The sequence below is a fragment of the Xiphophorus hellerii genome, chromosome 6 (genome assembly GCF_003331165.1).
Source record: "Xiphophorus hellerii strain 12219 chromosome 6, Xiphophorus_hellerii-4.1, whole genome shotgun sequence".
Taxonomy (NCBI): domain Eukaryota; kingdom Metazoa; phylum Chordata; class Actinopteri; order Cyprinodontiformes; family Poeciliidae; genus Xiphophorus; species Xiphophorus hellerii.
Window position 1 is genome coordinate 2,923,615 of NC_045677.1, and position 21,514 is coordinate 2,945,128.

At 39.0% G+C, this 21,514-nt stretch overlaps 2 protein-coding genes across 2 annotated transcripts; one reads left to right on the top strand and one right to left on the bottom strand.

Moving 5' to 3' along the window:
* The first annotated feature begins 5,262 nt into the window (after positions 1-5,262).
* pif1 (PIF1 5'-to-3' DNA helicase homolog (S. cerevisiae)) lies at positions 5,263-17,380 on the top strand. Its single transcript, XM_032566394.1, has 12 exons — positions 5,263-6,088; positions 7,195-7,318; positions 7,420-7,545; positions 7,899-8,052; positions 10,008-10,122; positions 10,436-10,542; positions 12,034-12,173; positions 12,765-12,871; positions 12,955-13,042; positions 14,196-14,341; positions 16,791-16,982; positions 17,129-17,380. The coding sequence occupies exons 1-12, from the start codon at positions 5,537-5,539 to the stop codon at positions 17,165-17,167; spliced, it is 1,890 nt and encodes a 629-aa protein (XP_032422285.1). The 5' UTR covers positions 5,263-5,536; the 3' UTR covers positions 17,168-17,380.
* Positions 17,381-18,777: 1,397 nt separating this feature from the next.
* LOC116722202 (cytochrome b-c1 complex subunit 6, mitochondrial-like) lies at positions 18,778-21,391 on the bottom strand. The gene is made up of 4 exons (XM_032566397.1): positions 21,230-21,391; positions 20,842-20,895; positions 19,821-19,982; positions 18,778-19,083 (listed from the first exon to the last, which is right to left on the bottom strand). The coding sequence occupies exons 1-4, from the start codon at positions 21,275-21,277 to the stop codon at positions 19,051-19,053; spliced, it is 297 nt and encodes a 98-aa protein (XP_032422288.1). The 5' UTR covers positions 21,278-21,391; the 3' UTR covers positions 18,778-19,050.
* Positions 21,392-21,514: the final 123 nt, after the last annotated feature.

Sequence of the window (21,514 nt, forward strand, 5' to 3'; positions counted from 1 at the left end):
TCAAAGCGTTAGACTGGTCTAGTCCAGGGGTTCAAAGTTATCTTCTGTCAAACCCTCGCTAGGGATCATAAAGTGTTTCATGGACATTTTGCATTCACAGTAAACTCAGAGGGTAATGCAGGGTTTGTCGTATTTCCTGTTTTTTTTCTGTGAGCAATAGTCACTGACTTACAATGATTAGGGCCAAATGAAGTGAGGATATTTTGTTACAAGACTATAGTCATAATACCAGAAAGTTTTATTACCAGAATAATATTGTAATTTTATAAGAACTACTACACAAAACTGTTAAAATGAGGAATATTGAGCATTATAAGTTGTATGTCACATCAGTTTTTTAAACAGGAATTTTTTAACACATCAGCATTAAATTATCAGTAGCGGGAGTTTGAAAGTATTTTGCAAATGACTGAATCGATTTCAAAGATCATATTGCTCATATCGTGACTTTTCTTGTAATATATATATATTTTTTTTACTAAAACTGAAAGTCTGTTAGTCTTGCTCTAATTCAATCAATAATGTACATGCTATTTTATTCTTTGCTATTCTCTCATTACTTGCCTCTGCAGCCATTTTTCTTTTCACTGTCACAAACTTCTTCAGTTCTCCTCCGACAGCGGTGTATTCTTCCTCCCAGTGTACTACTTGTTCTAGTGGATTTAACAGGCAGACTGTTCACCGCTGCCACCTAGTGACTGGAGAATTGTTTATGGTCAAGCATAAAAAGACAAAAAAGTCCACCTGCCTCTTGTGCACTTCACTGACACCTCACTACTGTACTAGGTAAGTACTGTACTGCAAGTACTGGCCAAGTCCAAACCTAATTTGAGATTTTTTTAGTGAGAAGAAGAATTTCTCTATATGTGTAAGACAAACTTCAAGACTAGCAGCTGGAATTGCAACAGAAAAGGGGAACTGGGGGTCACAAATGTTTACCACACTGAAAACCATAAATCATTTTCTTTTCACTTTCATAATGATGTGTGATGCTTCAGTGTTGTACCAACATGTAAAATCCTAATAAAATCTATTAAAACTGTCATGTTACAAGGTACAAACTTCTACAAGACGCTGCATACAGTATGTGTCCATGATGTAGAACAAAGCAGTGGTTGATCATACATGACATGTCAGGTTTGTACTCTGGACTATTTGTAGTGTTTTCTTTGTATTGTTTTTTTATTGTTCTTTATTCAATTTTCTCACTGTACATCTGTTTTAATAATTTATCACAAAAAAATGCAGTGAACATTCCAATGTCAAAATATAGCCGATCTGTCTAATTGCTCCGCCTCTTTAAACGGACAGATCATTGACACAGTAAACGATGAATGTGTTCTCCACCTGAGATGCTCATTAATCATTAGGTGTATGTGATGGAGGGTGGATAAGAAAACCACTGAGTAGATTACAAATTGTTTGTGTTGTTCTGCCGGATTATTGCAAAGAATACATGTTTACGAAGAGACTAATTTAGCTCTGTCACAGCATCATTAAATTATTTACCTTGTGTTTTTATATTCAAAACACAAGGTAAATTGCTGCGTGTTAAATTACCTAATAGGATTACCTATTACTGTAAGAAATAACTATTGGTCTGCCAGAAACAAAATTCAAATTCAGCTAATCCAACACCAGTGTCTTGTTTGGCTGTTTTAAAAGCTGCGCTTCCTTCATAAACAGTAAAGTGTCATGCTTCACCCTCTGGCCATCTCCTCCTCTCCAACAGGTTTCATAAATAATGACTACATGGATGATGCATAATCCTGCAGAAAAACAGGATGGGAAAACAAAAGAAATGACTACACGATGTCTAGGTCTTGCCTGGGGGAGAGATTATGTCTGCAGAACAATATTTGCTTTTTACAATGCTCCATATAAAAAGACACGTTTATCTTGTGAGGCATTTTTATTTGGCTCCTAATGTGAGATCCAAATCTTTTCCATAAATCTGCGTTACGGGGATTGATGAGATACGCCTATTTTCATCAGTTGGTGGGTGTTAAAGGGCAGGCTGAAATTGCAAACAACGTTCTTCGTCTCTTATGAAAACTAGTCATAGCCGCAACATCCACCTTTAATGAAAATGGGCTTTAATGCGTCTAGTGCTGTTGAATAAAAGTTGTTCTGTGAGCTCCAAACGCACCTAAAAAGAACATGGTGAATGTATTACTTAAAGCTCTCAAATGAGCATATTTAATGCATATTAAACGCATCACATTTCCATCTGCTGCTTTAAAAGCAAGCAATGTTGCAGTTTGCTCAGCATTAAAACACAGAAAGCCATGTGATGTGTAGTAGCACAACACACTGTACTGTCTGTGGCTGGATCAGAGGTCAGTGTTTACTATAAATGTACCATCAGTACATCCAGCTCAAAAACTTCCACTCATCAGAGCCCCCACATCATTAAATGATAATGTTGACAAGGTCTGGTGCAGAACGGGTTAAATTTCATGGCCATCCTCATGAATAATCTAATAGAATAATGGCTTTATCTGCATGCATAAAAAGCCACTCTTGTTCCAGTGAGCACATTCTGGATGCCCAAGAAATTTCACCATTAAGACTTAAGATGTAAAATGAAATCCACTAATTAACATTTAGCCTGCGGTAAGGTCACAGCGGCTACATTTCAATTCATAGCAGACCGCTTGAGAATCGATCAACGGCTCTTCGGCTCAGGAGGTGAAGCAGGTGAGTCATTAGTGGATCAGTCTCTGACTTATGCAGCACCAGACTGTACGTCAAACTCTTAACTAATGCGTCGGTCACTTCCATGTAAATTTGGCAAAAATAAGACAACCATGTTGTGCTGTGAGTTGGATCAGGTTGCTTGTAGAAAACTGTGAATGAACACCTCAACAATTCAGAGATTATGAAGCAGGACTTTCCCTCCAACATCCCAACATCATAGATGTCTCTGGAGAACCATGTTTATTCATTCACGGTCTGTAATGGTGGCAGCATGTTGGAGTTGCTCTGTTACTTTCATTCTGATTTATTCTCTTTTAAAATTTGTATTTCTCCTCTTCTGGCTTAAACATTTATTTTATTTGAGAATTATTCCCTCTAGTTTTCGATGCTGTGCATCTAGAAATAATTTTTGATTATATTTTTTGACTTACTGCCGAGAGAGATTTCAAAACGTACTTTATTTCAAACAAAGAATATTACAATTAAAGAGCTTGAACACAACACAAAAAGTCATATCGTTAAGTTACATTAAGCAAAAAACAGTAAGCCGAGTAGGATAAAACAATATCTGCAAATATTGATAAGATAATTTTATTAGTCTCCCATAGGAGAAATTTGTCTTGGAAGCAGGGGCAAAACTGCAATACAACAATAAAAGCTCATCCAAAAGGACAGTAAATAAATAAAAACCAAAAAAATACATAAAAGTACAAATGTCAGATCGGCAGTACATCCCCATAACCATTTCCATTCGCATATAATACGTCCTCTACATGCTACTCTTGATCACCGTCTGGGCCTCCAAATAATTAGTCCAGGCCCCGCTAGTCTGCCATTTATCAGGTTAATAGATAGTGTAATGGAAACTTTTATAATGTGCTCCTCACCCCTTTTGTCCTTTAGATTGTGTCTGATGATGAGGTCATGTGTCTGCATGATCTTATCATGAGATTGATCAAGCTGCTCTCCTATAGACTTCCACAGTGCCATATAACAGCAGGAGATGTCCTTGATCCTGGAGACTATCTAGTGTTACTTCCCCAACCCAATTTACAAAGTAAAATTAAAAAGTAAAACAAAAGTGAAATGAAGTCGTACACAAATAAGTAAAATAAAAATAATAATATGCATCTTTTTTTAGTTCCTTACAAAAAAATGTTGTCTTAAATGTACTACCGTGCAGGATTACATTCAAGTAGATGTGACAAAGCAGCTCCACCGTTACAGCTAAAAAAAATAAAACAAAACTAAAAGATGTTCTTTATTATTTTTTTGTTATTTTGCTGGTTGTTATTATTATTATTATTTTTTTTTTATATATATATATATATATTTTTTTCTTTCTTTATTATTTCCGGGTTCCCATTTCCGTTTAACAAAGAAAAATATTTCGTCTGTTATACACTTAATGAATGCTAATTGTTGCATGTTAAACTACAAACAATTCTGTGCAAAATATCAATTCTTTCCCCCAACAGCTGAATTTACTAGATTATATAATGCTTTACCAAAACAATTTATTAATCAGATTAAAAATATAACAACATATCATCCGATGACCCCACAATTACGCAATCTATCTATTAATGGAATAACATTCACTGACCAAAAATTCAATGACCACACAATTAGAGGCTGTCTAAATGAAACTTTATTCCCTGGGAAAATAAATAAAAATAGCATTCTTTGCAAATTTGAAAAAAGAAAATATTGAAAGGTTAAGAACTCTTTATTTAAAACTCCCCATACAACCAAAAGCTAAAGAAGCACATTTTAAAGTTTTAAATGCAATTTACCCCTCAAAAGAGCTACTAAGAAATCGCTTTAATATTGATGACAGTAAATGCTCATTCTGTGAAAGCGATATAGAAATGATAAATCATGTCTTCTACAAATGCAATCAAACCAAAATATTTTGGAATTGCTTAGAAAGGTGGATCAAATCGAAAATTGCACTTCCTGAATTTATTTCTAGAGATATGGTAACCTTTGAAGTGTTATTGAAAAACAAACCAATGGAACTCTGTTGTTACCTAATATTTTATTTGGCAAAATTCTTTATTCATAAACAAGGAGTGCTGAGAAAATCCCCAGTATTTTAATATTTCATCTGAATTCCAGTTATATTTGAAATCTCTGAAATGTATTGAATCATATGAATACCTGACTGAATTATTAATGGAATTGCCCGATCTATGTTAATCCTAACATATGAATCCCCTTGTTGCTATTTTAGTTATCATTTTATTTTTTCTTTATCAATATTACTTTGTATTTTCATTTCTAAATCTGCTTCTACTATGCCCTCTACAGAGTTGTACTGTTGTAATTGCCTTACTTGTTTGTACGTACTTTGTTTAAATAAAGTTTTTTTTTAAAAAATCCGTCTAACAAGCGTCACTGCTCACACAGCCAGTAATTGGTAGTTTCTGCAATAGGGGGCGTGTCATCTCGTCTCTCATTGGTTGGAGTTTTAAACCTCCCTGACATGGTTGGTCGGAGAGGTCGGCGTGTGATTGGTTGATTTCACTGCCTTCAGTTTCAAATATGTGTTGTTGCTGATCGCCGGTCTGAACAGCTGCTCCACCGTGGCAGAAACACAAAGGTTAGCAGATCTTTTTTTAAACGAAAGATAAGAGCTCACTTAAAGCGCTTTCACTTCATCGTCTAATCACGTTTAGGTTTTAGGAAATATAACTTGATTTTACGGAATTCTGCTACGCTGCAGTGAAGTTTCACTGTGCAAGATCTCAGTTTCACTCACTTCAGCAGCGCCGCCTTGTTCAAGACCCATCAGGAGCTAATGTGAGCTGGTTTTTGTCAGCCTGTTTCTGCGATGCTAGCCGGAGAGGATGGCGCTCAGCTGCAGTGCTGTGTAGCGGTGGAGAAGCTGGACAGCTGCGGCCAGGCCACCCGGAGACAGCTCATCCGCAAAGCCTCCGTTATCCTGGGCCGCAACGAGTTCCAGGAGCTCATCCTGCGTGTGCACGACGGGAAACTATCCCACAGTTACCTCCTGAAAGAGTTCAGGCTCTTCACCAAGTTCGCCAGCGATGGGAAATGCACCGTGAAACTGCTCCCCGAAAACACCCAGGTGCTTCTCTCCAACTGCCCTCCTGACCGCCTGAAGCTGTTCCTGAAAACACTCAGCGTCAAGCACCAGGTCTGGCAGAGCGGCAAGCCTCTGACCGACCGAGAAAAGCTGCAGGCCGGCCTGCCCCGCAGCTTCGAGGCCATCAGCCCTCTGCAGCAGAAAGACATCCAGAAGGTGAATGAGCTGCGGAGCAGAGCGGCTCCCTCCGGCCTGACAGACCGCATCAACAAGGGGCCAGCTGCGGGTACAGGTCAGCAGGTCAAACGGTCCCGAAGTGATGCCAGCTACAGCCCGGTGAGTCACTGGACACCACGCGCTGGTAAACTGATCCAAAATGTACTTTAAAATGTACATTACTGGAATATCCTTTTATAAAAGTAAAAGTTAATAGTTTTCCATTAAATGACTCTAGTAAAGGTAGAAAGGCAACTGAAGTGTTGTTTGACCATCAAAACATCTGACTGAATTTATGAAAAAGGAAGAAAAAAAAACTAAAACTATGTGCCAATTCTGGTATTTTAAAGAAAAAAAGGGTTAATAATATAAATTGAAACGTACAAATTCAGAAAGAAATCCTATTAGAGATTGGCAAAGTCTTGAATGGGATGTAGCTCACTCTCCAGCAGCACATTAACATATAAGAGTTAAAATGAAGTGTAGCTTCACACCGGGCTGCAGCGTGACATTTTAACAGGTTTTCGTCCACCTGTTTAAATGGCCCAGTCAAAGTCCAGAACTAAATCCATATTAGAGTCTGTGGAAAGACTTGAATTTCTTGACAGAAGCTTTCTGCCCCGTTTGAGTTGGGACTAAAATCTTCAGAACAACTCAGCATATATTAATGAAAAGCCCATTTATTACAGGAACTTTTTTAGTTTCTAAAAAATATTACACACCGATAGATGCCTGAAAGCAATTATGTATGTAAATTATGGTTTTCTGCTTGTAGTTAATGAAATCGTGACATTTAAAATTTGAATATTACATCAGATCAATAAAAAAACATGTTTTAATACAAAAATGTAGCCTTAATGAAAATTATTTAACATCTGCTTGAAGGCTATCAATTTTCAAAAGCTCCATTTTAATCTGACAAATTAACCTCATTGGAAGGCATATTTAGTGAATAACTGCACTTTTATTTCAGAAACTTTTCTTTTCTCCCTGCTGATCACATTAAATCCTAATTAAATACATAAGTTTGTAGCTAACAAACTGTCATAAATTCAGACTATAAATTCTTTATTATTATTATTTTTATTTCCCTTCAGGGAAGAATTAGCAAAAGCTCTTGCATTATTAAAGTTCACTTACTCTGCTTCTTAAGTCGATCTCCAGATGGTTTCTGTAAGGCCATCTGGGCTTCAGAAACTCATCAGACGTTTTGGTGGTGATTACAGGTGAAGGGAAACCCCAGTAAGAGATCCATCTTGTCTCTCCCGATACGGAAGCTCAGCAAAGAGCAGGCTGCTGTTCTCAATGCGGTGCTGAGCAGCAAGAACGTCTTCTTCACTGGAAGTGCTGGTAAAATGTACAATCTTCCCTGAATGTCTTCTCCAACGCTCTGCTGAATCGCTCTTTGACACCTTAAGATCTATATTTGAGGTATTGGGTTTTCTCTCCAGGTACGGGGAAATCCTTCCTGCTGAAGAGAATCCTGGGATCTCTCCCACCGAAGAGCACCTTTGCTACGGCCAGCACAGGAGTGGCTGCGTGTCACATTGGAGGAACAACACTGCACAGCTTCGCTGGTCAGAGGAAACAATTTTCATCTTTAAATGAAATTATGGCTAACGGCTCGGGCTGTGCACACATTTTGTTAAAACGATGCATTCAGGGTCTTGTTGGAAAGTGATAGTAATAGACCAATTTTCACATTTTGAGTAGAGACACTTCTCTGTTAAAATGAGATTTATCTTCCTTTTGGTCTAACAAACTGTCAGAATGCATCCTCTTCCTGCCTAATTCTAACTGGGTTTTGTCACTTCAGAGTGTCCATGCTGACATTTACTCTGACCCAGTAGAAGAACTAATCTGGGTTTCACCTAAGACCCACTTTATTTATCATTAACTGATATTTGCTCATCTGCTTGCTTTATTCCAGGTATTGGCTCAGGCTCCGCCCCCTTGGAGCAGTGTGTGGAGCTGGCCCAGCGGCCAGCTGTGCTGCAGCACTGGACCAGCTGTCGCCACCTCATCATTGATGAGGTCTCCATGGTGGAGGCCCAGTTCTTTGACAAGCTGGAGTCCGTAGCCAGGTGGGATCGGGAGTGTGACAATATCATTACATTTTTAGAGTAATATTGAATTTGATCTGGGAATGTCATTTATGTTGATGCAACTCCCAAGCCAATTCCTCATTAAAATAATAGAAATCAATGCTGTGTAAATAGCATTGTAGATTAAAGTGCTGTGTTACATGGTCTAAACAAAGTCTAAGTGCTACATCAAGTTATTGGCCAAAATTGGTGTGCTTTGTTTAAATGGGCTAGTTTTTTGTTTAAAATATATTTTTAGTAGTTTATAAGTCTAGAGAAATTTTGCCTTCTGCCCAACTATTGATTTACAGGCCTTTTTTTTTCTTCTTCAGACATTAGGAAAGGGTTAGGATTATGACCCACTAAGTAATTTTTCTTTTCCAGAACAGCACACACTTTTTGATGAATATTAGTCCCATTTTTCTTAAAATGTATTCAACAGACTTTGCTTAAAGTGACACTGGTGAATGTACGGTTTTGTTGGACCTTTAGTAGCTTTTGACAAAGTGTTCATATAAACCTCAGCGTGCCAGATCCTACTGAGCTAATATGTGGAGTACTCTTTACGTATTGGATCAAAACTATTCAAAACAAAGGGTTTTTTAACACAGTTTTTAGCTATATATTTTTCACACACCTGGACAGAGCATTAGTACATTTCATAATATCGTTGCCATTTCTTCCACATTTTCTGAATCAAATGCTTTATTCTTCTAATATCTGATTGGTGAAGACAATAATACCTCACTTTTATGCAGACGATGTACAGCTGTGCTGTTTAAGAATTAGGAGTTCTCCAAACAGTCTAAATTACTGCACAGTCACAAACAAAGTTTCCTGGATTCAAATCCCATTAGGTTTAGGATAGGTGTGTGTACTGCAGACAGTACATGGAGAACCTAAAGTAAATTAACTGGTTTAAAATATAACTTTTATTTATTTTTTTTAACCAAACTCTGAGAAAGTCCATGTTTAATTATTGACCCAGAGAGCATGGTTCCTCTGATCAGGCAACAAATTGGACTTTTGAACTCAGCTGTCAAGTCAAATTTAAGGAATTTGTGGTATGTTTTTGACTAACCAATGGAATCTTTTTATTTTTTTATTTTATCACTATAAGCTGTGCTTTGTGGCTCAATAGAAGGACAGGCAAAGCGCATGCTGAGGTTACTGTCCTCAATGCTGCTGTTCTGGGTTTGATGCCCAGACCTGGACTATTAACTGCATGTCTTGTTCTTTTTTTCTACCCTACTTCCTGTCCAGCTACTCATTAATACAGGCCAGTAAAAGAAACCTTTTCAAAGTTACGTACTCCAAGCCAAGCCCAAATGGGATTTGAATCCAAAATCTACTTGCACCCAGAAGCAGGTGTGAACAATATTTACTAAAGAGGAAGGCTAGCACCACAGCATGCTAATGCTTTAGTTTGTTTTCATTTCTCTTGTGTCATGTTTTAGAGAAGTTTAGGAAGCAGGAAGTAGAAAAAAATATCTATATATATTTTTTTATCAGAATTTATGACTTCTTTGACAGTTTTAAAACTGAACTGTTAGTGTTTCAGCTAGTCTCTGTGCAGCTCTGCTCCCACACAGTTTTCTGAAATTGGTGTACAGTGAAAGTCTCATGACAGGTAGAGCTGCAGCAGCCTGTACAGTCCTGCTTGTGGGGGAAACCTGAATGAATTAAGCTTAGTGGAGAACTCAGTTTTAAAAGACGTCTTTTTTTTCTTTTTCTTCAATGGTTTAACTGATGTCCTCTTGAAATTAACTTCAACTGTTATCAAAACTTGAATGGTGAAGCTTGAAATTACAACGGAACAATCACTCCTCCTGAGTGATGGGGGTGCCTTTCTGTCATCACATGATTTATTATTCTCATGTCAGATTAGTTAAGGCAGTGAGAGACTGGGTCTGACCCAGTACTGTACAACTGAACCTCGCTGTGTCTCTTGTCAGGTCGGTGAGAAGATCCACACAGCCGTTTGGAGGCATCCAGCTCATCGTTTGTGGAGATTTTCTCCAGCTACCTCCAGTTCCTAAAGGAAAGGAAAAGGCCAGCTTCTGCTTCCAGGTTGGCCTTCTGCAGCATTTCTTTACTGAACTGCTGAAGCTCTGCAGTAGTGCTGCAACCTTATCCTGGATCTTATTTTCGTTACTGGAGATAAAACTACATGTTAAATAGATTAGGACCCTCAGTATTGGTTTTTCCTGGTATACGGATGCATATGCTAAGGCTGGTCTGAGTGCACGTGAGTCACTGCTGCTGTCTGTGTTTATTCATAATACAAACGATGTTCTTTAATGAGCATCTTCCTTCTCCCTGCACATTTTCTGGGAATCATTTTGGAAATTCATGGAAAACCTTCTGATCTGTGAACTTTCAGGCCAGGAGTTGGAGGAAGGTCATCCAGGTCAACATGGAGCTAACAGAAGTGAGGAGGCAAACCGACCAGAACTTCATCTCCCTCCTGCAGGCAGTGAGGGTGGGCAGGTAAAGCAACCCCATGGTTGATTGTGATGCTGCTGCTTTACATAATGCATGTTAATACTACTCTGATTGCAGCTGCAATAAACCATCCATGATCTGAGTCCCACTGAAACAAGGTTCTCTGTGTGAACAGCTTTAACTGATCACATGTTTGATTTAACTGTACCGATTGCTTTGACTGCTCTCACTGGGACTAGAAATCCTTGAGGTGTGTGAACCTCAATGAGCTGAGGTGATGTAGGAAAAAGTGAGCCAAATTTTCTCCACATCATTCAGGGCTAGTCATCTTAAACTTGTGTATCTAAAATTAAGGCCTTAAAATGTCTTGAATTTATTTTAAAGTGGCAATGTTATGCAAAATTGACCTTTTTGACCAGGAGTGTTGCTTTGATTCTTTCAAGGCTTTTTGAGAAATTCTTTAATCTCCCATGGCAACCATTCAGCTGTGAACAATGCCTGGTTGGACTTAGCCCCGCCTTTGAGGCGCAGCTCCTCCTCTGAGCTGCAGTTTCCAAGCTTCCACCTCACAGGAGTTTTTAAAAGAGACAGAGGCCCAATTTCAAGTCAAATTTCATTTGTCATGTTTGTGATAGTGGTGTTTTATCTATCCACCTATCTATGTGCCTAGAAAATACATAGTACTGCCCCTTTAAAGTCTTAAATTTGCATATCTAAAATTAAGATCTTAAAAAGGCTTGAATTCATTTTTTTAAAGTAAGTTGGCCTTAATCAAAGGTCTTAAATTCTACATGTTTTTTTTTTTTGTTTCTCATGGGAATTTTTACTTCAGGCAACTCTTTGAATCGTGTTCAGACATGTTCATTGCGTTCTGTGACTCTAAGCAGTGTGACTCTAAGCAGCAGTAATTAGCTGCTAATATACCCTTGCTAACGTTTTTTTTTTTTGCACCAATCATGGCAAATTCATCTGCTGATGGCTGGAGGACATTTGTCTTTGCCATGGGTACATTTCTGTTGCCAACCCATAAGAGGCTTTTTCTGTTCCAAAAAGCTTGACACTTTGGGGGTTAAGGCTATAGAGAGCATGACATAATATGCAATTTATTTCTGTAAATTTCTGTGGTGATACAGGTCTTAAATTTCCTTCATACATTTAAGTTGGTGAAATGTGCAGAAGCCTTGTCAATGAGTGACAAAGTCCCACAGTTTTTGTTGCCAAATGGAGATTGACAAACTGTGACAGGATGAGGTGTGATATGTCTCTTAGCTTTGGATGTCATGTTCCCTTTATCCGGTAACAACTGGAATGTTTTCTTCATTTCTTGTAAGTTTCATGTTGGATTTATACAGTTTCAAAATGTGAGACAGCACAGATCTTGCTTCTCCTGCTAGAATTAGAAAGGGTGAATGTATTTTAGTTTCTTCTTTTTTTCCCCTCCCCTCCAAGTTATAAATGTTACACCCAGAGCAGCTCCATCTCCGGTACGAGTTTGAGCTTTTCCTGAAGGAAATGTTCTGTGTCACAATAACTCAGGGTGTCGGAGGAAGTCTCAGCCACGCTGCTGAAGAGCGCCTACCATCAGATAGAGCGGGACGGGATTCTGGCCACCAGGCTGTGTACGCACAAGGATGACGTGGAGCTCACCAATCAGAACAAACTCCAGCAGCTGCCAGGTCTGAATGCTAACGGCCTGCTCCTCTATTAACACCTTAAACAACGTCTTTACCAGCGTTGCACTGAGAAGTAGCTCTGATGTGCCGTTCCTCCGGGTGTTTGCTAATTGGTGGGGAACAAATCCGATAATTATTGGAAAATTTCTCCACTGTTTGTGCCACGAGAGTATCAATCAGAAAATTAAAAAAAAAACATAATTAAATACAGTTGCTATGTGCTATGATGCAAATCACTTCTTGAAGCAGCATCCTGAAGAGGCCCATTTCAAATGATAATCTTTTGCAATAACAGTATTTGTGCTTATGACGCTATGAATGCTGTGCCGTGCAGTCACAGCCATATGATTAGCTAAAATAGTGATATGGGTTGTTGTAACCCATATTACTACCACAGAATAATGTGATACAAATTTAAGCTTGCATCCCCCACCCCTAGTTCTGGAGTCTTTTTAATTTTGTAAGACACTATTTCATCAAAACCCTTTTAATAAGATAGCAGGGGCAGAGGGGTGGTTTCAGGTTTGGGTTTTTTTGTTGTTTTTTTTCTGTCAGTGACCTACAGTAACTGAAGCGTTTCTCCTCGTCCTGCAGGGTCGTCACGGGCGTTTGAAGCTCTAGACAGCGACCCAGAGCTGGTGAGGACCATAGATGCTCACAGCCCAGTCAGCAGGCTGATCCAGCTAAAAGTGGGAGCCCAGGTAGACTTCAACTCAGTGTCTCCTGCTGAGCTCGACTCTGTTTGAATAAAGTCACTTTTTAAAACCTTTTTGCATCCCAAAAGGTCATGCTGACCAAAAACCTGGATGTAGCTCGAGGTCTGGTGAACGGCGCCAGGGGAGTGGTGGTCTCATTCGACTCAGGAAAACAGGGTTTGGATCACTTTTCTTTTTTTCTTTTTCTTCTGTTGGCACAATACTTGAACAGGAACACAATGTTTGATTAAAAGTCAAGTTTGTTGTTATGGGTTTTTTTTCCCCCCACTTGTCAGTGTGTGACAGAAAAGCTCCTCATATTTTAATTGAATTAAAACCAAATGAAAATGAGCTTTTGTTTGTTCAGTGGGAGAACAAAAGTGTGCAGAATGCCACAGTGATGACAGTGAGTAGGCGCATCACTACGTGACAGTAGTGGCTCCATTCAACAGCTTTTCAGCTCCAGGAGATCAGCTGAACCTGCTTAATTTAGAACCAAATAAACTTCAGATTTTACATTTTTTGCCAGCTTTTATAATTGTGCTGACCTTTTGTTTCTTCAGACAGGAGAGGCAGAGATTTCAATTTAATTATTAAACCAATTATCTTTATTCTTGTTCCTAAACTTTGTACCCCACTATTAAAAACGGAATCCATGTTGTGAGATTTGGAAATGGAGGGACATGTAGAGTTGTTGTTGTTTTTCTACCAAACACATTTTCTTGTGTGCCATCAAACTCATATTGATTATTGCTGTTGCAGTTGTCTCACTCAACAATAAAGCTGTGTCCTAAGCGGGAGCAGAAAACCACAAGCCTGTCTCTATGCGGATTTATGGAACAGTTCTGGGTAAACTGCCACAGACACATTTAAACAATTTTCATTTTTATGTGGAAATAATGAAGCGGTGCTGGCAGTACCTGGTCCCAGGAACACTGTCAGGTTAAAAACCTAAATATTGGATCAAAAGTGGTTTGACGGTGTGAAAAAAGTGAAAATTCTGACTGAGATGGTTTTTACTTTCATGAACATGAAAAATAATTCTACAGTTCATCAGTTTTTTTGTTGGCCTTCTGTTCTTTCTTCTCGAGCCTCCAGTTGGTCGTTACTGTCGGCAGCTCATACTGAGCCTGGTTCTGGTTCTGCTGGAGGATTCTTCCTGTTAAAAGGGGAGTTCTTCCTCCCCACTGTTGCTTCATGCATGCACTGTATGAGGGATTGCGGTAAAATCTGTACAAGAAGCAAACGGCTGCCTGTCAACAACTCCATGTTGCGCCACTAGAGAAGACTTTTTCCTGATCCACTGATCTACTCCCTCGTCTGTTGTCAGGATTCCCATGCGTGCGCTTCCTGTGTGGGATCACGGAGGTGCTGAAGCCGGAGCGTTGGGTGTTTAAATCCGCCGGTGGGATCCATTTGAGCCGACAGCAGCTGCCACTGAAACTGGCCTGGGCCATCTCCATCCACAAGAGCCAGGTGAGTCCAGGATCTGCACTGCAAAAACACAAGTCTGACCAAGTAGTTATCTAGTTTCTACTGCATATATCTTAGTTTTGTCTTCACTTCTGGTAAGTAACTTTTCATCAACCTATAAGAGCTTCTTTTTTTTTTAAGTAAATAATTCTTTAATATTGATAAAGTACTAGTTCCACTGGCTGATTATTTTCACTTATGGGAAAAATGTCTTATAATACAATCTGCAAGTTGGACTAGTACTTTTTAAAAATCAATATAAAGGAATTGACTTAAAACAAGCTCCTGTAGCTTGATTAAATGTTACCTGTAAGTTAGTTTTCAGTGTACTGAGTAGAAAATGGACAAAACGTTCATGGTAAAATTTTGTTTTTGTAGTGACAGAAGGGCCGTGACTTCCACACTGATGCTGAAGTGCAACTTTCTCTAGGAGTGCAGGGAATTTGGATTTGACTTGAATTCAGTGATATTTTTTGATCTGTAGTTCAGCAGGAGACTCAACATCTGACAGAGAGAGTGAATAAGTTTTCCTTAGAACTCGACAGGTGGGCTTATAACTGCTTCCTCTTTGTCCCCGTCTTCATCAACAGAGAAGGACGACTGAAAATAATTCTCTGAATCTTTTGACTCTTGTGGATGGAGGGCATGTTTATCACACCACTCTGCCCCAGCTCAATGCTGTGTCTTTACTCCAGCTATTGTTAACTAGTTTCAGGGGATGCAGGTTGGTTCCTGACTGGTTTCCATTAAACCACCTTTTTGTTTTTTCAGAGTACACTATTAGAGACATGACCATGTTCCTTTTTCTCTTGATTTCCTGTTGCTCTTCAGTAAATGCAACTCAACTGTGCTCCTGCCAAGTGTTTCTATATCCTGTTGCTGGTTGGGAGAAGGAGATGGGGGATGAGATTAGTGGCAACAAATCTATTTGGAAAGGAAATGACTGTTTCACCCTGCAGCCGCTTTTGCTACTACATCCTGACCCCAGACTCAGTAATTGGCTGGAGAATGGAGGAAGAGGCCCTCTGGATAATTGGGATCACTGGTTGTGAGCACTGGGAGCAGGGGAGGTCTACAGCGCAGGTGTCTGCAGATACAACACAATTCGTTAGCAGAATTTAAATGACCTTTTTTGTTTTCTACTCTGTATTTAAGATGGGTTCTAGAGTAGAAATCCAATAGTTGCAGTAAAACTGAGCATGAGGGGAGAGTGATGGCAGCTTCTTCACCAGGAGACTTGGCCTGTATTCCAGTTGTAGCCGGAACAGGGAAATTCTAATTTCGCAATAAGAAAAATCTGATTTCCTACAGGGAACAACTCCAACTACCCCCAGTTAGGTAGTTAGGACGACTTTAGGTCTCAATAAGCTGCTCCTCACATCAACAGTAGCCTGTGGTGGAAATGTATTTATTGGCACTGCTTCCAGGTTGGCCTTCTGCACTTTTGTGAGACATACTAGTGTCTCACAAAAGTGTCTGTTAACTGTAAACTGAACAAATTAAGTGGTGTTAGCTTATGGAATGTAGCGCTTAAAGGGGCAGTGTTATGTAAAACCGACCTTTTGAGCTTTACATCATGTTATATTATTCTGTCATTGGAAAAAACCTGGAGTGTTGCTTTGATTCTTTCATGCATGTTTGAGAAACCCTTTAATCTCCATGGCAACCATTCAACTGTACAAAATGCCTGGTTGGACTCAACCCAGTGCAAATCAGAGGAAAGCTGGAGAAAACCTTGTTAAAGAGTAAATAGAGGAGATGACATCCTGAAGGTGGAGTTTCATAAAGTAAAAGTTCTTTTGTCCTATTTGACGTAGCATTTTTGTAACAACTGATGTGAACATACTTACTTGATAGTCCAATAAAATGGCACTATATCCCTTGAAAATATGTAATACTGCCCCTTTAATCTCCTAGCATCCTGCTGTGTTATGGAAAAACTGGTCATGGCTTATTAATTACAAGTTCACAAATGATGCTTCAGTTGCAATCATTTAATCGAGGAATTTATAGTAACTGTGCCGCTAGGTTGTTGTATTAAAACAACCTAGCGACGTCTTAACCTGCTGAGTAACTGCACCAGTCAAATGCTGGATTGTTTTGTTTTTTTTCTTTTAGTCTGATATGCTGCTGCTCGAGTTGCAAACCTTCACTGGAAATGTGGCTGGTAGTTTATATAAAAAAGCAGTGTGGCGTGCTAGTTGATGCCTGTGAATTTTGAATGTGTCATCATCTTCTGGTGCATTTTCAAAATGGGGAAGTTGTGGAGACAAAGCATAATAATCCACTTTGATAAAATCTTGTTTTTTTTATTTTGTTTTGTTTTTTTATCCTGATTTGAGTCTCAACTAGAAACTGCTTCAGATTCATCAGATATCGAAGTGCTGCTCTCTCTGAGTGTGTTGCTCATGTTGAACAGCCAGTTTACTCCTGGTCTGTGTTTCTTGTGAAGGGAATGACTCTGGACTGCGTGGAGATCTCCCTGGCTCGGGTGTTTGAGAGCGGCCAGGCCTACGTGGCCCTGTCTCGAGCTCGAAGCCTTGAGGGCCTCAGGGTCATGGACTTTGACCCCCACGTTGTCCGGGCGGATCCAGATGTTCTCCTCTTCTACAAGAAGCTGAGGAAGGAGCGGCTGCTCATGCAGGTGAGTGTGGAGCTCTCCCCGTCTCCCAGGGTTTGGTCTTGACTAAAAGATTTAATCTTCAGTGTCACCAAGTTTCCAGAAGCTTGGTGACTTGAGAATTGTGATGTTTTTGCGTTCAGAACTGATTGAGTGGGTTTTCCCTGCAGGCCTCCATGGATGATTTCTACAATAAAGAAAATGCTTGACGAGCATCTGCATCTCCTGAGCCACTATGCACCATGTGCATGACTTATGCTTTTAATACAATCTGAATTTTACTTAACTCACTGGCTGAGTTCCACTGCCACCTGCAGTTCATTTCTGCAACTTGCAATTTTTGTTGTTTTTTTTTTAATCATGGCATGATTTGTAATTTATTGTGGTTTGTATTGAAATAAACTTTTAGCCTTACTATCCAAGTCTTGTCGTCATGTAGTTTGTATGATCGAGAAATAATTGAGTATGCAAGAGTTTATGAAAATGCTGAGTCATCTGTATGGCAGCCAGAAATAACTGGATTTACCACTTTGGTTTATGGTGATTATTTGAGTAACCAATAAGCTTAAAATTTCAAGTAAAGCAACTCAACAGCTTCACAGGCTTTACATCAAAAATCTAAGGCAATTCAGGAAAAGGAAAAGTTCAACAATTCTGGGGGGGAAAAAAACTTTATGAATCAAAGATGATGTGAACAGCAAATTCACTGAATCCAGTGTCACTTTTGCCACATTTGGTTAGCCTTTTACCACACAATGGCTGACATTTTCTCTGAAGACAATTTTTATATTGACAAAAATTGTAAACAAGTCTTCAGACTTTGACATGAAGTGTATCATGTTTCCACTAATCGTCTTTAACATTTCTGCAGCTTGGTTGGGGTGACCTTTCAGTAAATTCAGTTGACTGGGCAGGACTGCCTCAGACACACACCTCTGAAAACGTTCCATGTGTTTTGGATTGATTGGTGACACCCTAACCAGCCGGCCTTTTATCAAGGGCTGGCCAACCTGGAGTTAGCCAAAAGACAAATATACTTTTAATATGTAGTAGCATATAAGTAACTTCACGTTACATAGAGAAAAATTAAGGTGTAAAAGTAATTTTATTTATATAGCACATTTTCAGCAACAAGGCAATACGAAGTGCTTAGACCACACGTCACAGAAAATCTGGAAAAATGAATAAATTCTTATGAGTTTGGGCCTTTCATCCACATGAAAACTGTTTAATATCACTAAAAATAATTAGAAAAACTAACCAAAGTGGAATCTTGCGCATTACAGGCACCAATATATCCACATACTTTCTTTGACAACTGACATTGTCTTGTTTTATTAACTTTGTATTATAATACTCTAAAAGTATGTCTACACAAATGAACCTCCTGGCACCATGTTTAATTCCTAACAGGAAGTTGTGGTTGTTTTGAAGTAAGTTGATTGGTTCATAGGTTTTAGCTTTGTGCTACACTGCCCCCTATGGGTTTAGAATGTTTGAGATCACTCCAACGGGCGGATTTGTTTGAGTTAATGTGGAAGAACTTCTCTGAAACCGATCCAAAACGATGTGATGCAGATGTTGGTTTTTACACGTTGGCCTCAGACTCTTAAGACTTAACATGAAGCATGATCTGTAACGTGATTAGGCTGTTTTGCCTTTGCAAAAATCCTCAAATTGGAGTTAAATATTTAAGGGGGTTGATTTCTAGCATCATTAGAAGTTCTTTGAAATGAAAAATCTCATTTCTTATGAACTTATTCATTGCCAGGAATAACAAAGAATGACACATTCAGACAAACTGACGAGGAACCAGGAATAAGAGCAAAATATTTATTTCTACAGTGATTCCAAGGCCAAACCCTGAGGTAAACGTTTCATTCCTGGAGCGCCATCTTAACTCTGGACTGATTTCTAACACTGCTGCGCCAGGGATGGGAGCAGCAGTGTTGATGAATAACAATGGTATTAAGAGCACATGATTACAGAGGACATGCATTAAGTCTAACATGATTATGGGAAGCAGGCATCATGGCAGCTGCTTATTAGTCGATCAGGATCCTACAGCTACACTGGGTGGGGGACGGGATGGTCATTTCACATTGTGGAACAGCTTGTGTGCAACCTGAAAGCAGAGAAACACAATTAGATTCTTTACTGAAACACACTCAATCAAAATCAGCTTCAGCATCTACAGCATGTTCAGAGAGGATTAGAGACCAGAGCGTCGGCTTCTGTTCTCAACCAATAAACGCATTGAAGGACTTCAAGTTTGTTTTTTTTTGTTTTGTTTGCTTTGTTTTGTTTTTTTTCCTGGCTGCTGGTGAGCTAGAAAAGAAAAAGAATCTGTTGTTTTTCAGCTGCTGAATCCTTACTGTGAGTTTTACATGCAGACTTTATAATTGTATTTTCTTTCTCCTGTTTTATTTGTGTGGATAATGTGAGTTTAATTTTAACCAAAGTTATTTAATTCTACTCAAAACATTCGTCTGTTCATAGTCCCATCTAGCAGTGTTTGCCTTTAACTAAAAGCAATAGAAATAATGTTCCCTTGGACTTGAACTCTGGCTGAACTGAGATCAGTTTTATTTAGTTTCCAATTCAAAAGTAGAAGTAAGAGCTTTATTTTTGTCATGTGGCACTTTACTCTGCATGAATGAAGTGAACTTTTGCTCACACTCTGGTGTCTCAAAAGTTCATATTTCAATTTGTTGAACGTAAAAATTAAAACTGTAAAAAAGTAGAATAAAATATTATTTTCTAGTGATGGATTTGAACAACAAACAGATGTGAGTATTAGCTCTGCTAGTAAAGCTCAATCTCTCCAAACTTCTCTGTAGTTCAAACTGCTGTAACACTTACACAGTGGTCCCGTGCGTGCAGGAAGTCGAAGAGCTCTTCTGTGCACTCCTCTGTAGTGCTGGACCTGGAGCTGACCCTGGTTTCACACACCTCCAGACGCTCCTTCAGGTGCACACAGTGCTCAGTCTGCTCACATTTGGATCGTATCGTTTCCAAGGGGTCCTGGAAGGCACCAGAGACAGAATGGCAGCAGCAAATCAGAATAATTTCCCCTCTGACCCAGTGTTAACCCTCAGGCAGAAGCAGACAGTGCCTCATTACGGCTGCACTAAGCGATTATTTTAGTTATCGATTACTCAGATTTAAGCCTTTATCATAAAATATTTGAAATGCATTAAAAGATGCAAATAAATATAATTAAAATGCTTTTTTAAAATAAAACATTTTATTGTCTAAAATACAATAACAGCATTCCTTTAGTGAACTCTTTATAATTTGTAGCAAAGGATGTATCTGCATTTTTTTTAAAAAAATACATAAACATATGAAAAGCTGAAACCCTTTCTGCTGGACTTATCAATACAGTGTATGGTTGATCTGGTGATCAGTTTTGGATTAACCAGTTAATAAACATTTGTTACAGCATTGTCTGCAGTAACAAGGTAAAATTGTGCCATACAGACATGATTTTACAAAGCAAAGTATTGGAATCATCAGTCCATTTCCAGATAAAGCTTTTACAATCAAATCTGTAATAGGTTTGTGTGGTGATATGAAATATTATGTAATTTTAGGCTGAACATGCGTTTAGCTTTTAGGCAGCTGAACACATGTGGAATCCTCTATAAACTAGAGAATTGTGATAAGGAACAAAGAGTTTCTAGAAAATGTGAATGTAATGAATTGAAGAGAACAAACGTTGAAGTTTAGCGTGAAAGCATACATGAATGGAAAAACACTCCATCTCCCTGCTGCATGTGTGTTTCTGTCCCTGTTCTTGAGTAGTCACTCATCTGCTTCATTCTCTAGCTTTACATTTGCTTCCGTCCAAATGAGACGGGCAGAATTTAAAGACACTTACCACCATTTCTTCCTCCTCTTCTTCCTCCTCTTCTTCCTCAGCAGGAGCATCCTCCTATTCAACGGCAAGAAGAATTCCAGTCAGTTTAAACTGAAATAAAAGCCTATTCAAGAACTCAAGGTGAACTTACACCGACATTTAAAAACTCCCTGGTAGCCATCTTTTATTAATTATTCATGGATAAATCTCTAATATCTAAATTCGGATATCTTCGCCCTGACTTCGCTTAACCACAGTCGATATTAACATGCCTTTCTATGTTATAGTTGTTCCAGTTTAAGGGCTGACCCTTCGCTCATACGGTCCACCGCTGAGCTATTAGGTTACACAATCCGGTACACTATTTTAATTTGGCTCCTGTTTACATATACTTGTCTATTTACTCTACCTCTTCATCGGGGTCTCCGGACGTGAGCATTTTTCTCTCGAAAACCATTTCAGCGAGTTAGAAACTAGCCAACAAGTCAGCTACCTGAAGTGAAAGCCTGAACTGATGTCCCTGTTCGAGGACGCGAGGTCGGTCACACGCCGGAAACGAGTAGAACACTCTCTCCGTCTACAGTTTCCTATTGGCTTATTGGCTGAAATGTTTTATCGACGTCTATTTTGTCTAATCACATACAGAGTTTTCCTAAGTCCCGCCTTAGTGAAAACAGGAAGCGCGGAACTGTTT